The sequence below is a fragment of the Otolemur garnettii genome, unplaced genomic scaffold, assembly GCF_000181295.1.
Source record: "Otolemur garnettii isolate 467f Iridium unplaced genomic scaffold, OtoGar3 scaffold00166, whole genome shotgun sequence".
Taxonomy (NCBI): domain Eukaryota; kingdom Metazoa; phylum Chordata; class Mammalia; order Primates; family Galagidae; genus Otolemur; species Otolemur garnettii.
In genome coordinates this window covers 2,005,133-2,017,700 of record NW_003852561.1, presented here as the reverse complement: position 1 = coordinate 2,017,700, position 12,568 = coordinate 2,005,133, and the positions used below count along the sequence as shown (strand labels likewise).

General features: G+C 34.0%; 1 protein-coding gene across 1 annotated transcript in view; it reads right to left on the bottom strand.

Moving 5' to 3' along the window:
• The window catches only part of ATP11B (ATPase phospholipid transporting 11B (putative)), a 122,190-nt gene that overhangs the window by 19,424 nt on the left and 90,198 nt on the right, over nucleotides 1-12,568 (bottom strand). The window contains exons 23-27 of the mRNA XM_023519262.1: nucleotides 11,569-11,696; nucleotides 10,395-10,533; nucleotides 2,374-2,439; nucleotides 1,763-1,866; nucleotides 218-383 (exon numbers count right to left, since the gene is read on the bottom strand). Coding sequence (XP_023375030.1) covers nucleotides 218-383; nucleotides 1,763-1,866; nucleotides 2,374-2,439; nucleotides 10,395-10,533; nucleotides 11,569-11,696 — 603 coding nt within the window. The remainder of the gene's footprint in view (nucleotides 1-217; nucleotides 384-1,762; nucleotides 1,867-2,373; nucleotides 2,440-10,394; nucleotides 10,534-11,568; nucleotides 11,697-12,568) is intronic.

The window sequence follows — 12,568 nt, the reverse complement described above, 5'->3', positions numbered from 1 at the left end:
ATAACAATGTAATTTAAAGAACTCATAATTTATCAGTAGTCATAACATTAATGGAAGGAACATCTTTAAAAATGTCACATTTAACAATGTTTATGTTGCAAAATACTTGTTACAGCAACATGTCGTTTCCTATTTTCTGACACAGCAAATTATAATGACCGCTATTTATCATCAAAGACCCACAACTGAAAAGGCATTGAATATTAAAAGTGGTTACCTGTGCCTTTTCAGTACTTGTGGGATAGAGGTGTCGGTCAAATACTTTCTTCATGATATCAAGAAGCAGACATGTAACAACCATGAGGATTATGGCAAACCAAGCAGAACCACTTGACAGAAGCTGAATAAATACGAAGTACATATTCTGGGAGCTCAAAAATGGCCTGCAAATAAAGACAGTGGGCTTAATAAAAGTAGAAACTGAACACTTAAATCAGGACATCCTATTAACATGATGCGTTTGATAGTAACAATTAAGAGTCCAGGAAAATGTTCAAAATCAAAATCACTATAATTTAATAACTAATAAAACAAAATAGACTTTAAATATTAAAAACAAAATATAAGGGTTTTTTTTGTTTTGAGGCAAAGTCTCACTTTGTTTCCCTTAGTACAGTGCCATGGTTTCTGAGCTCACTGCAACCTCAAAGTCTTGGGCTCAAGGGGTCCTTCCTCTTGCCTCAGTTTTTCATTTTTAGTAGAGATGGGATCTCACTCTTGCTCAGGCTCGGTAAGTTTTTATTAAAAGGAAAGTAGCAGGCAATTGACTAATAACCCTATCTTGGTGGTAGGATATCATAAGAATAATGTAGTAATCCACACATAAGAAACCAGGAAAAGAAAGAAAAAAGTATATAACAAAAATATTGTCATGTGAGTGGTTTAAAGGACTGATTACCTAAATCTTAGGATGAAAGCTTTATTCAAAGGCTCTTCTTTTAAAATATATTTTAAAATAAATGCATTTACAAATACTAGTTTTACATGGTAGTAAGTATTGCAAAGATATTCCTTTTGAGTTTTTGTATAGATCAGTTCAGGGAATATGGAGAAATACAGAAAAAAGAAGAGAAATAAAGAGGGTTATAAACAAAGAATATGCATACGAGTATCCTATCCTGGTCCTAAATAGTTTTTTTGACTGACAAATGGATTAGACACAGCAGTCAAATGTAATATAAATTCTCCAAGACAGAGACTTTATATTTAATTGTCCATCACTTACCAAAGAATTTTAGGAGAAGCATTAATTTTTAATCTATCAAAGTAGCCGGTTGAGTATCTGATTCTACCAATGAAAATGATGTAACTATTTACCTCTGAGACAGAAGTCAACTCAACAATTAAAATGTAATGGTTCTATGTGACTTATTTTATTGTACACATTAATAAATTAATAGTTAATTAATGGTTAGTGTAGAGAAAATTAATTGTGAAATAAGACAAGCTGGTTTAAATCATGGCCTTGCTACTTTTTTACCGTTGTGGCCTCCAGACTCAGTTTCCACAAAGGAAAAAAAACAGAGATAAGTATTATGATGAGGCTATAAAATTATCTTACATAAAACATTTAGAATGTGGTAGATATTCAATAAATGTTCGTTTCTTTTTTTTCTGTGTAGTAGTAAGGTAAACTGAAAAAAACTTATTATTAGGATAGGACCTCAAAACTATTCTGTGCACAATCTGTTCATAATCTAACTTGTAATAAATGTTTATTATAGTTGAGTCAATATAATTAAAATACAATATAGTTACTTACCAGAGAATCCCTCCATAAAATAAAGAAAATATAAAATAAAATATAATAGATCCCCAGGTAACAAGATGGTTGATCCAAGTCCAAAAATGAGTTTCCAAGGCCATCTAAAATTTTTTTGTAAAAAGTTATTAGAAATATAAAACAATAAAGGTTTACTTTAACTTTTCAGATAAAACTCAGGAATAAAATGTACTAACTCTAAGCATCTAAAAGTACCATGGCATAATCCCTTAGAAGCAATATTTATGAAAGAGTGTTAGTATGAAATTGAAAAATTTTTAGCTTATTTTTTCTGTGAGGAAGCAGCATTGAAATTTCATGTGATTGTTCTATTTCAACTCTGTAGCATAAAACAAACTATGCTCTTGCACTATATACAAAGAAACAAAATTTCAGAGATTTTTATTTGATCATAAAGGTCAGCTGAGGCTTCTCAAAATAATGAGAACTTTGTGACAAAAATTTAAATGAGTTATTAAAATACCAATCAGTAATATTATTTATAATGAAAAATGAAAAAATATCTTTGGCTAGAGAAATGCAGAATATTAACTACTAATTATGCACATAGATAACAACATGGGTCCATGTTTCTAATTTCAGTGACGTACCTTGACTGTGACTGTAATAACCATGACTGTGAAGACCAACGTGCCAAATGTCCAGTTTCCAAACATCTAAACAGAAGGGATAAACTATTACAGTATGTGTTAACATGATGTTAAATCAAATGTAAGGTAAGAAACAATTTCATTCTCTACTAAAAATCACTAAGCTGTCTAAGCCAGTTAACATTTGAAACTGGTGACTATATTAATAAAATTTAAGAGTATTAAGAAGCAATACCATAAAGCATTACTATGCTTATTATTTTTACGTTCAGTGGTACTTTAGATAACATTATCAGACTGAAAACCCAAAGATGGGCTTGAACTGTGTGGCACAGACTATTTTTAGGATAATACAGTCATTAGTGACTGCTTTATTCCTGTCATGGTAAAAATGATAACAAAACTCTGTTCAATCAATTTTTGTTTGAGACAAAGTCTCATTTTGTCACCCTTGGCATCACAGCTCACAACAAACTCAAACTCTTGACCTTAAGCAATTTTCTTGCCTCAGCCTCCCAAGTAGCTGGGACTACAGGCTCTTGTCACAACACCTGACTATTTTTTTTTTTTTTGAGACAAGGCCTCGCTCTGGATCAGGCTGGTCTCAACCAAGGAGCTCGGGCAATCCACCAACCTTGGCTTCCTAGAGTGCTGGGATTACAGGCTTGAGCCACAGTACCTGGCATGTTCTATCACAATTGTAGTATTTTTCTGAAACCCTCCCAACCAGAAGTTACAGTAGGTACTTGCCACACAGTACTTTTGGACATGGTAAGAAGAAAGAAACGTACTTTCTTCTAGAAGGGAAGGGATGCTAGACAATAGAAGTACTCCTCACAAGATCCCAGAGAAAAATGCAATTAATGCCTGTCAGAAAGGATTCCCTTGGGCTTTATAGACAAAACTTACTAAGGTTTATTAAATAAGCAGAATCCCAAAAGAATTTTAAGATTTTATTTCCACAAATAAGAACATAACCAGAAGTTTATGCTCAGTTTATAAAATAGTTATAATGTTAACATTGGTTTAAAAAATTATTTTAAAAGCTCCTTTTTTTTAAGTCATAGATCTCTACCAATTAGCATTTATTGAACAAATTATTTAGCCTCTCTGCATCTCACTTTCTTCATCTGTAAAAATGAGGTTAAACCTCAGAGGTTCCTGTAAGAATTAAGATACACAGAGAGGACAGGGTACCTGGCATGTAATAAACAATCAGTAGTAGTCAGAATTATTAGCAATGAAATGTCATGAAATTCTTTAACTTAGGGTACTTTGGGAGTTTGCCAAGATAAGAGAAAGCCATATTGAACCTGGGCTTATTTTTCTGCTTTTTTTATCTCTAGAAATGATGCAGAATCCTGACAAATCAGCGGGTCTCAGCTTAGCTCTTGGAGAAGAGCCAGTCTCCTTTTTCAGGGCCACAGGTACAGATACTTTGATGCACACAGGCCTGGAAGTGGTAATAGCAGCACATGTCTATCCTTCCATACCTGGTTTTACTGGACCTACATTAGGGCATGTTACATGGTATTTTCCTTAGAAATAGAGGAGAATTTAGGGCTTCCTCTTGCACGGGCCTCATTCAAGGCTGTATAAGAACATTCAAATGACTTTTGGGTAAAATTATGAAAAATAATGTATTTCAACTGTAATCCATCAGTTATCTGATTTCCCCTTGAGCGTTGGTAATGGAGTAAGTGGCAGGTGGAAGGCATTTATAGATCTAGCTAGAAAAAAGTAAGTTGAATTGACATTTGGTTTGGATTAAGTAGGGTATATTTGTGTCACACAAAATCACTTTCATGTATATTTAAGTTTGCATTTATAATTGTATGATATTTTTTCTTAAATAGGGCCTGTTAAAATGTTTAGACATCACTAAACCTGGATTTGTCTCACAGCTGCTCAATATACTTTCTATCCCAACCTGTCTGTTTTCTCTATCATTTCTTAAATAGGAAGGATAAGTGTAGCCAGTGGACAGATAAAGAAGAACTGATTGCCTAGGACTGAGCCCTAGGCCTTTGTCCCACTGAGAGCAGTGGGTCTCAAGCTAGGGTGACTTTGCTGACCTGAAGACACGTGGCTGGGTCTGGAGGATTTTTAGTTGTGTTCATGCTACTGGTCTCCAGCGTGTAGAGGCTAGAGATGCTGCTAAATATTCTATAATTCAAAGGATGAGCCCCCACCACAAAGAATTACCCTGCTCAAAATGTCAATGATGCAGGGGTTGAGAAACCCTGATTCTAAGGGCAGGAAGAGAAGAAAGAGGAGGAATAGTCAAAAATAGTAGGATGCCAAAGTAAGCTACAGAAGCCCAGAGACGATCACATAGCGGGAAGGAAGGCTTTATAAACGTGCCCAGTGGTCAGGATTGTAAGGTCTGAGATACACTTTTGGATTCAGCAGCACAGAAGTGGTGATAACGATAAAGACAAGGTTTTGAGAGGAGTGCTGGGGGGAAAGACCCAACAGAATATGTTTAAGGGGCAATAGGAGTCCAGGAAGAAGAAATAATGAGAAAACACCACTTCTTCAAGTTTTGCTCTAAAATAAAGCCAGAGAAGGAGGGTGTGAGCCAAAGCAGTATGTTTTTTATTAGGAGATAGAACATCTTAAAGCGTGTCTGTATGTTGATGGTTTTGATCCAACAAAGGATGAGTTTAATGGTGACGGAAGAGAGGATAATTGCAGGAACAAAGTCTTGTGTTAAGAAGGTTTTAAAGAATTCACACAAAAAAACTTCTTTATCTGGTTTAACTTAACTATACATCTATCTACACAAGATTACCTTCCCTAGAATTAATTAGTTGTTCAGTTCTCCAGTACAAACTCCTTACTACTGATGTTTTGACCAATTGTAACATATGGTCAATCACTGAGTAACACCATAAGAAGCAAGGTATCCTGTTTTCCTCTAAAGTGTACCTATATCTAATTTTCTATTAAGTACCTGGGATACAGTAAGTGCTTTAAATATCTGTCTCATTAATAAATGAACATGCAGGGAAATTCTATAATGAACTAGACAAAGACGGTTTTAACAAATTAACTTTTTATTAAAAAATCTGTATCTACCTATAGGAATTAAATTGGATGTGTTGAATTACCTGATTGGCAATTACAGTAGTTAAATCATTTAAATTGAAATAAAGGATGTAGCATTCTTGTGGAATACAGATACAGATTAGTGTCTTAACAGATCTCTTACCATTTGATGGTTAACTTTCAACAGCTGATGACATGTATAGCATGAAAGAGAAATTGATTAGGAATAGGAAATAAGGGAGAAGTTGTTATAAAATTCAAAAAAAAAATAGTAAATACTATAAAAGGTTTAATTTTCTTCAAAATTATAATCTGAAATTTCACCTCCTAGGTCTAACTTGTATTGCTAATTATTGCTATTATTATATTCTTTTAATAATGATATACTATTAATATTATGTATTTTATTATTATAATTACTGCTGCCTCATATTGCTAATATTATCAACTAACCGGGAAATGGTTCATACCTACAACATTTAATGAAGAGGTGAATAATTACTTTTTCTCCTTAACCTTGTCTTTCCCATTTGATTTTTAAAGTGATGGTATAGTAAATATAATGTATTTTTTTAGAATGTTGCTGAGGGTTTGATAATTCTAATATCTCTCTAGGAGAATTCTAACTGGAATTTATCTACTAGCTTTTTACTTTTTCTCCCAATCACATATTTTAAAAATTTTAATTATTTTAATTTTTCAAACTGGTACACTTTCATAAAGGAAAAAAAATCATTATTGGTAGACATTTTTCCCTTGAATTCCTATGTGCTTCAGTAAAATTAAAAAAACAAAAGAAAACAACAAAAAAAAAAGAAAAAAACAAAAAGATTTATTTTGGCCAGATCACATTTGAAAGGACAGTTAGCAAGTTTGTAATTTTCATATCATATCTCTAAGAATGATTAGAATTAGATAGTAGTGTTTGGGTCCTAGAGTTAACAAAGAATTCTTTATACATTTATCCTATTTTTCTTCTGAAGCCTTTGGTTGAAATCACCAGAGAAACAGAACGTCCCAAAAGACTGGGATGGGAACTCAGCTACCTCTGAAACTGTTCTCCTGCCGTTTTCCTGATACATACTGTATCACCACAGTTTTCTACTCTTACCACAAGACAGTTCTCTCTTTCCTGTTTCCGTCACTGTAATATTTTTACTCATCTAATAAGGCAGCCATGATGCCTTTTCCATCTCCTTTTGTGTGAGTCTGTTTTAATTGGGAGTGAACTCTTTCAATATGAACTGCTTCTCTCATGTTTTCCTATCACTTTCTTTCCTTATCTATAATCTTAAGTAGCATATTTATTTATAATTTTAAACAGCTTCTTCCCTGAAGAAGTTTCCTTGCTGAGATCACAGACATATAAACACAAGCTATTTCCAAAAATACTTTATACAACAGCAAAACTGTTAGATTAAGATCACTTATTCCATAAGGATCAAGATAGGAGAAGGTAAGTGCTTTTTATTTTTTTCTTTCTTTCTTTATTTTTGAGACGGAGCCTCAAACTATTGCCCTGGGTAGAGTGCTGTGGCATCATACTTACAGCAACCTCCAACTCCTGGGCTCAAGCGATTCTCCTGCCTCAGCCTCCCAAGTAGCTGGGCTCGGCCTGCCATAATGCCAAGCTATTTTTTGTTGTAGCCATTATTGTTGTTTGGTGGGCCTGGGCTGAATTTGAACCCGCCAGCTCAGGTGTGCCTGGTGCCTTAGCCGCATGAGCCACAGGCACCTAGCCAGTAAGTGCTTTTCAAAAAAACAAAATCAGGCTTGGCGCCTGTAGCTCAGTGGTAGGGCGCTGGCCGCATGCACCCAGGTTGGCAGGTTCAAACCCAGCCCATGCCTGCCAAACAACAACAACTACAACAACAACAAAAAAATAGTTGGGTGTTATTGCAGGGGCCTGTAGTCCCAGCTACTTGGGAGGTTGAGGGAAGAGACTCGCTTCAGACCATAAGTTTGAGGTTGCTGCAAGCTGTGAAGCCACAGCACTCTACTGAGGGTGACATAGTGAGACTCTGTCTCAAAAATAAATACATAAATAAATAAAAATTAAGAAACACAATCATTAGTTTTTAGTTACTTCTCTAATTTATAATGCACTTAACAAACATTCTTCATGAGTATTTAACTTCAATTATTTAGCCTTTTTTTAAAGCATTGGCAAATTCTAAAAGAGTCGTCATACTTATTTAACTTTAAAAAAAGAGTTCATAGGTAGTAAATTCATAGAAACAAAAAAAGTAGAATGGTGGCTGCCAGCATCTGAGGGGAGGGGAAAATAGGAAGTAGTTGTTTAATGGGAATAGTGTTTCAGTTCTGCAGAATGAGAAAGTTCTGGACATCTACTGTACAACAGTGTAAATAATAGTACTGAACTGTACATTTAAAAATGGTTAAAAAGGGTAGCAAATTGCATTATTTTAAATATGCATGATTTATCATATGTCAATTATGCCTCAATAAAGCTGTTTCAAAATTGATTTCATGGAAGTCAGTTTTTCTAGATGGCATATTATGGGGGGGGGGCTTAAATTTTTAAAGTTATACCAAAATCTCTCACAAATATTTTATGATGTTATCTTTCATCAAAATTCTATTAATAAAAAGAAATGACTGAACTTTAATGATAAATCTGCTTATAAATTAAAGTAGCATGAGAATAATAATCTCTAACTATCAAAAATAAATCTGTAGTAGTCTATGAAGCCCTGTTTAAAATCAACTCCAAAATAGTTGATGTCAGATTGCTAGAAATGAAAGCCTTAAACTCATTTTTAATTTCAAAAAATAAAATGAAAAGATTACCCAAACAACATATCTAACTAAATTACTAATCTATAAATTCTTGACAGATGTTATTGGTAAGACAATACTAATGTATTTTAAAACAAACCCTAGTTCTTAACTGATACTTTTATTTAAAGACTATGATTACTTTAAGTCTGCAAATAGTTAAAGAAATTTTATGTAAGTTTAACTCTTATATAACCTCCAAATCCTGAGCTTAAAAGCAATCCTCCTGCCTCAGTCTCCCAAGCAGCTGGGACTACAAGCATGTGCCACCACGCCATCTAATTTTTTTCTATTGTTTGTAAAGACAGGGTCTCACTATGTTGCAAAGACTGGCCTCAAAATCCTGGCTTCAAGCACTCCTTCCACCTTGGCCTCCCAAAATACTCAGATTATAGGCATGAGCCACAGGGCCTGGTCAGGAAGATGGCGTGGTTATCTTTTCTATGGTGCTGTGAAGATAAAGATCAGCCCACAAAAAAGCAGTGTTAAGGGGAAGAAAAGCCTATTAAAAAGATTTGAGAAATATATATGAAGGATGAATAGTTCTTTCGTCAGCTTAAGAAAAATGAAAGATAAGTGAATACTCCTAAAGTATTTGTTGAAAATTCATCAACATACAATATTCATAATTTTGCTAGAGGCTTTATATAAAAAAATTGGTATAAAATCTTAACTTCTGAACTGTTCTGGACTTTACCCCAAACTACTGCAACTCTTTTTCCTGCTCCTTTCTTGGGATCACTCCAGCTACTTCTCTTAGTACTCCACTCTAACAACTTCTACTCTACTCCTTAACTGTTCAGAAAACACAAAGCAGTCAACATAGCCAGTGCTGAATAAGGAGACACAGAGTAGACAGAGTCTGAAAGGATTTTAGCATAGAGAGACATGGGAGGGAGCTGGAGCAAAAGGAAAAGCATCTGTGGGCTCAACTGTGGAGAACACAGGTAGGAGAATTGAGAGAGAAAACAAGCAATGGCTCAGAACTAGAAATGAGCATGGCACGTTCTAAGAGGTGACTTTCACAGTTAGAGTTTCTGGGAGAAGTAGGTCAGGTGGCGTTGGGCAGAACAGGGTCTTCCAATGTAATGAATAACAATGAATGCTAAGACTTCCTGAGTACTCCCACATGCTGGCCACTATGCTTAATTTCTACATGTCATTTAATCCTCACAGGAAAACTATAAGCTGAGGGCTCAGCGCCTGTGCCTCAAGTGGCTAAGGCACCAGCCACATACACCTAAGGTGGCGGGTTCGAATCCTGCCTGGGCCCGCCAAAACAACGACAGCTGCAACCAAAAAATAGCCGGGTGTTGTGGCGGGCACCTGTAGTCCCAGATACTTGGGAGGCGGAGGCGGGCGACTCGCTTGAGCCCAGGAGTTGGAGGTTGCTGTGAGCTATGCGATGGCACTCTACCCAGGGGGACAGCTTGAGGCTCTGTCTCAAAAACAAAAAAAGAAAAGAAAACTATAAGCTGAGGATTAATACTCCTATGTTGTTCAGGCTCGACTCAAACTCCTGGCTTCAAGCAATTCTCCAGCCTCAGTCTCCAAAAATGCTGAGATTACAGACAGGTGTGAGCCACTGTGCCTCGCAGGTTTTCTCTTTTCTGTAAAGAATGCTTAAGATTTCAATTATTTTAGAAGTCACTAAAAATTAGAAACAAACTTAAATTCTCTAATTAAGGAAATAAACTACGATGTGTTGTACAGCATTTCATAACCATGAAAAAATGTTTTTGAAATATTTTCAATAACATGCAAATCACTTTGCTCTAATGATAAGAAATAAGGACATATAAGATATGAGGTTAATGAAAATAGCAAAAGTAAACAGTTGCGATTATTAAAATGTAACCCTGAGGTGAACAGCATGAAAGGTCATAGCATATATTCTTGTGTTAGCTAATTTTTGAAAAGCAAAATTGTCTAATAACTTAAATTTCATTTTAAGGTTAAATTGTCTTGCCTTTCTGTTTGAATTTTCATTTGTATAAAACTATTATTTAAATAAAAATTTTCTGAACTTTTTATATTTTTGCATTTTAATTTCATAGCTGAAATTTTAAAATTTAAATTGACTTTTACTTTTATTTTTATGACAAAAGTTATCAAAAATCAAACCAAGTCAAAATATCATCAAGTATTCTTTAAAAAATTATATATTTTACCTGGCCATTCCCAAGCAGAGATACATCCTTCCCTATCAGAAAATAGGATCCAAAAAAGAAAATAAAGGCATGACTGAAACCCAGGATGGTCCAATAAAGAAATGTTTTAATGCTTAAAAGACGGTTTTTACTAATGTCTCTGTAAATTAAAAAAAGAAAAAGGAACATATTAGGAATAATTTATTAATTAGCTACTAAATTATTATAATTTGGTAATTAAAAGACAAGATGGATTTTTAAATTTCAAATGCTTAAAACTATTAACAGAAAGAATAAATAAACACACATTTATAAACCACTGCTTATGATATCATATATCTGTGTGACTGTTTATAGTTCACACAGTATATTCAAATCCATTTTCTCTTTTGATAAAGAAATATGACATAGGCATAATATGTCAGTTTAATTGTAAAAGCTGATTTATCTGTTATTATCGTCTTCTGTTCATCACTTTACTATCATGCTCTCTCTTTAGGGAGGTCATCTGAGTTAGATTCAGCACTGAGGCTCCGAATTAACTTCATTTCCAACAATAGCTAACACGGGAAGAATAATCCGTGGCAATCTCTGTCCCAGATATACTGGGAAATGGAATTAAGTTATTCAGTATCTGTATCTGAATAAGTATTACCTCTACAAGTATTATCTCATAGGAACTTAGAGTGGAAACCATAAGCTGGTCCTGAGGAGCAAGTCCCAATGACATCTCTGTGATGACTTGGTTCTGGGGATCCAGGAATAAAGCAGGGCATCTGGGATGGGAATTAGTACCCTAAACCCTGCACTGCATACTGATTACTACTTGTGAATCTGGGAAAAAAACATAAGCTCATTTTTAGGAATTCTAGAGACCACTAATAACTGAATAACTTCTTTTGAGCATACAAAATAGAATATGCTTGTTTGTAAATGTAAGTTCAAATTACCCAATTGCCCAATGCATTCTTAGGATGAAAGTATTTATTCTCACAAATACTGGAAAGACTATTCAAATCTTTCTCCTTGATATTCAATAACTTTAAATCACATGACAATTATAGTACATTCCTTAGTAAAGTTTTAATCCAAGACACTAATTGACTTATTTTTTAGATACTTTAAAAAATTGATAACTATTTAATACACTACTTACAATGAGAAATATTGTGAACATTTAATGGAAAATACTTACCTATAGAGGGCAGGCTTGTTTTGTAATACATGAGGGTCTATATGTTGTTCCAAAAGACTATATATCAGAATAGGTAGGGAAGTAAAACAAATATTGTATAAAGTCAGGTACACGCTGTCATACAATGTCTAGAAAGAGAAATTGGTAGGAATGTTGAGATTCTAAATTATGAATTAGTATTATAATTATGCACATAATCACAAGCATATTAAAATAAGCATAAAATCATACTGTCAATTTATATTAAAATCCATTTTAACAATGCTAATTAAATAATTTCTATTTGTTTTTAGAGAAATAGACATAAATAATATATGTTCCTAAAGAATATAATGTTATATATATAATTCCATAAAGAATATAATGTTCCTAGATTTATATTCTTTACAGGAATTAGAATTTTTATAAGTCAGATACTTCTACAATTATAGTGAATTGGATCAATATTTCAAGATTCACAGCTATTTGGTCACTGTAAAGTAATTTTACACCATTCTCCTAAACATAGCCCAGGCTTCTTACTTTCTATTCCTCCACAGGAATTCCTTGAAACTACTTATAGTTTTGTTTGATAGTGTAGTTTTGTTTTCATGGCTTTGTTGCCCCTTCTATGTCTTAAGCTTTCCTTTAAGGAGTGAACAAGACACTCTTCTTCCATGAAACTTTGCACAGTTGCCCAAATTTTTTATGATGCTTTCCTCCACTACGTCACAAGTTAGCATTAATTGCTGAGCACTTTGCCTGTGTTTCACATATTATGTTGTTTTTACTGTTATTAATACTGCCACCCTAATTACTCTGCAAAGTCCCTGAAAACATAATCAAAATAGGTCTGGTCTCTTAGTCATATGGTCTTATCAGAGTCTTTAGTTCATTTAGGTAAACAAACTGTTATTCACAATCACTGCCTACACAGATACTTGGAATTTTAGAGTTACAGGTTGTAAAAAGAGGAGAAAACAGCAATTAAGGATAGGAACAATTCATTAAAAACCCAAGA